Below are 1,129 nucleotides of genomic sequence, written 5' to 3'. Positions count from 1 at the left end.
GCCATACCCGCTAGTGGCGACAACATCCGCGTCGTTGTAAGAGTCTCCGATGAAAACGACAACGCACCCACATTTCCAACACCAGTTATGAATGTAGAGTTTTCTGAAAATACTCCCAGGGACGTTAAAAGAAAACTAAATCCAGCTAGGGATCAGGATTTAGGTGTTTTTAATACTCAAAGGTATAATATAGTGTCGGGTAATACGGAAAACGCGTACAGATTGTCTTCCCATAGGGAATTAGACGGTGTTCTTTATTTAGATCTACAGATCAATGGATTTCTTGATAGGGAAACGACGGACCATTACGAATTAGTTATAGAAGCGTTAGATGGCGGTACACCACCACTTAGAGGTACCATGACTGTAAATATTACAATTTTAGATGTAAATGATAATCCTCCAGTATTTGCTGAGAGTGTATACTCAGCGACAATACCAGAAAATGCCACGATAGGTACGACTGTATTAAAAGTCTTCGCAACCGACTCTGATGCAGCAGAGAATGGATTAATCGAATACTCGATAAATAGAAGACAAAGTGACAAAGAGAATATGTTCAAGATAGATCCAGATACTGGAGAGATTACTGTAAATAAAGCTTTGGATTTTGAAACCAAAGAACTGCACGAACTCGTTGTCGTTGCTAGAGATAAAGGTGCACAACCATTAGAAACAACTGCCTTTGTATCTATTCGTGTTACGGATGTGAATGATAATCAACCAACCATAGACGTTATATTCCTAAGTGATGATGCTACTCCAAAAATATCAGAATCTGCGCAGCTAGATGAATTCGTAGCGAGAATATCTGTGCATGATCCGGATTCAAAAGCGGAATACGCAAATGTAAATGTAACACTAAGTGGTGGTGATGGACACTTCGATTTAAGAACGCACGATAACATCATCTACTTAGTTGTAGTCGCATTACCTTTGGATCGAGAATCTAGATCTGCTTATACTTTAAATGTAGTCGCAACGGATAAAGGATCGCCTCCTTTACACGCGTCTCGTATTATCAGTCTTCGGGTGACTGACGTGAATGACAATCCTCCAGTATTTTTGGAAAGTGTGTATAAAACAAGTGTACCCGAAGCTGCCGCACCCGGTACGCCAGTGATCCAAG

General features: G+C 40.5%; 1 protein-coding gene across 1 annotated transcript; it reads left to right on the top strand.

The window, feature by feature from the left end:
* Positions 1-6: 6 nt before the first annotated feature.
* On the top strand, positions 7-1,128 carry LOC106111497 (protein dachsous-like; the record flags this gene model as incomplete). Its single annotated transcript, XM_013293615.1, has 1 exon — positions 7-1,128. A coding segment is annotated over exon 1 (1,041 nt), but the record flags the coding sequence as incomplete, so codon positions are not given.
* Position 1,129: the final 1 nt, after the last annotated feature.

Source organism: Papilio polytes, unplaced genomic scaffold (assembly GCF_000836215.1).
Source record: "Papilio polytes unplaced genomic scaffold, Ppol_1.0 DF824158.1, whole genome shotgun sequence".
NCBI lineage: Eukaryota > Metazoa > Arthropoda > Insecta > Lepidoptera > Papilionidae > Papilio > Papilio polytes.
The sequence above is the reverse complement of the archived record's forward strand: the minus strand, read 5'-3'. Positions and strand labels throughout refer to the sequence as shown.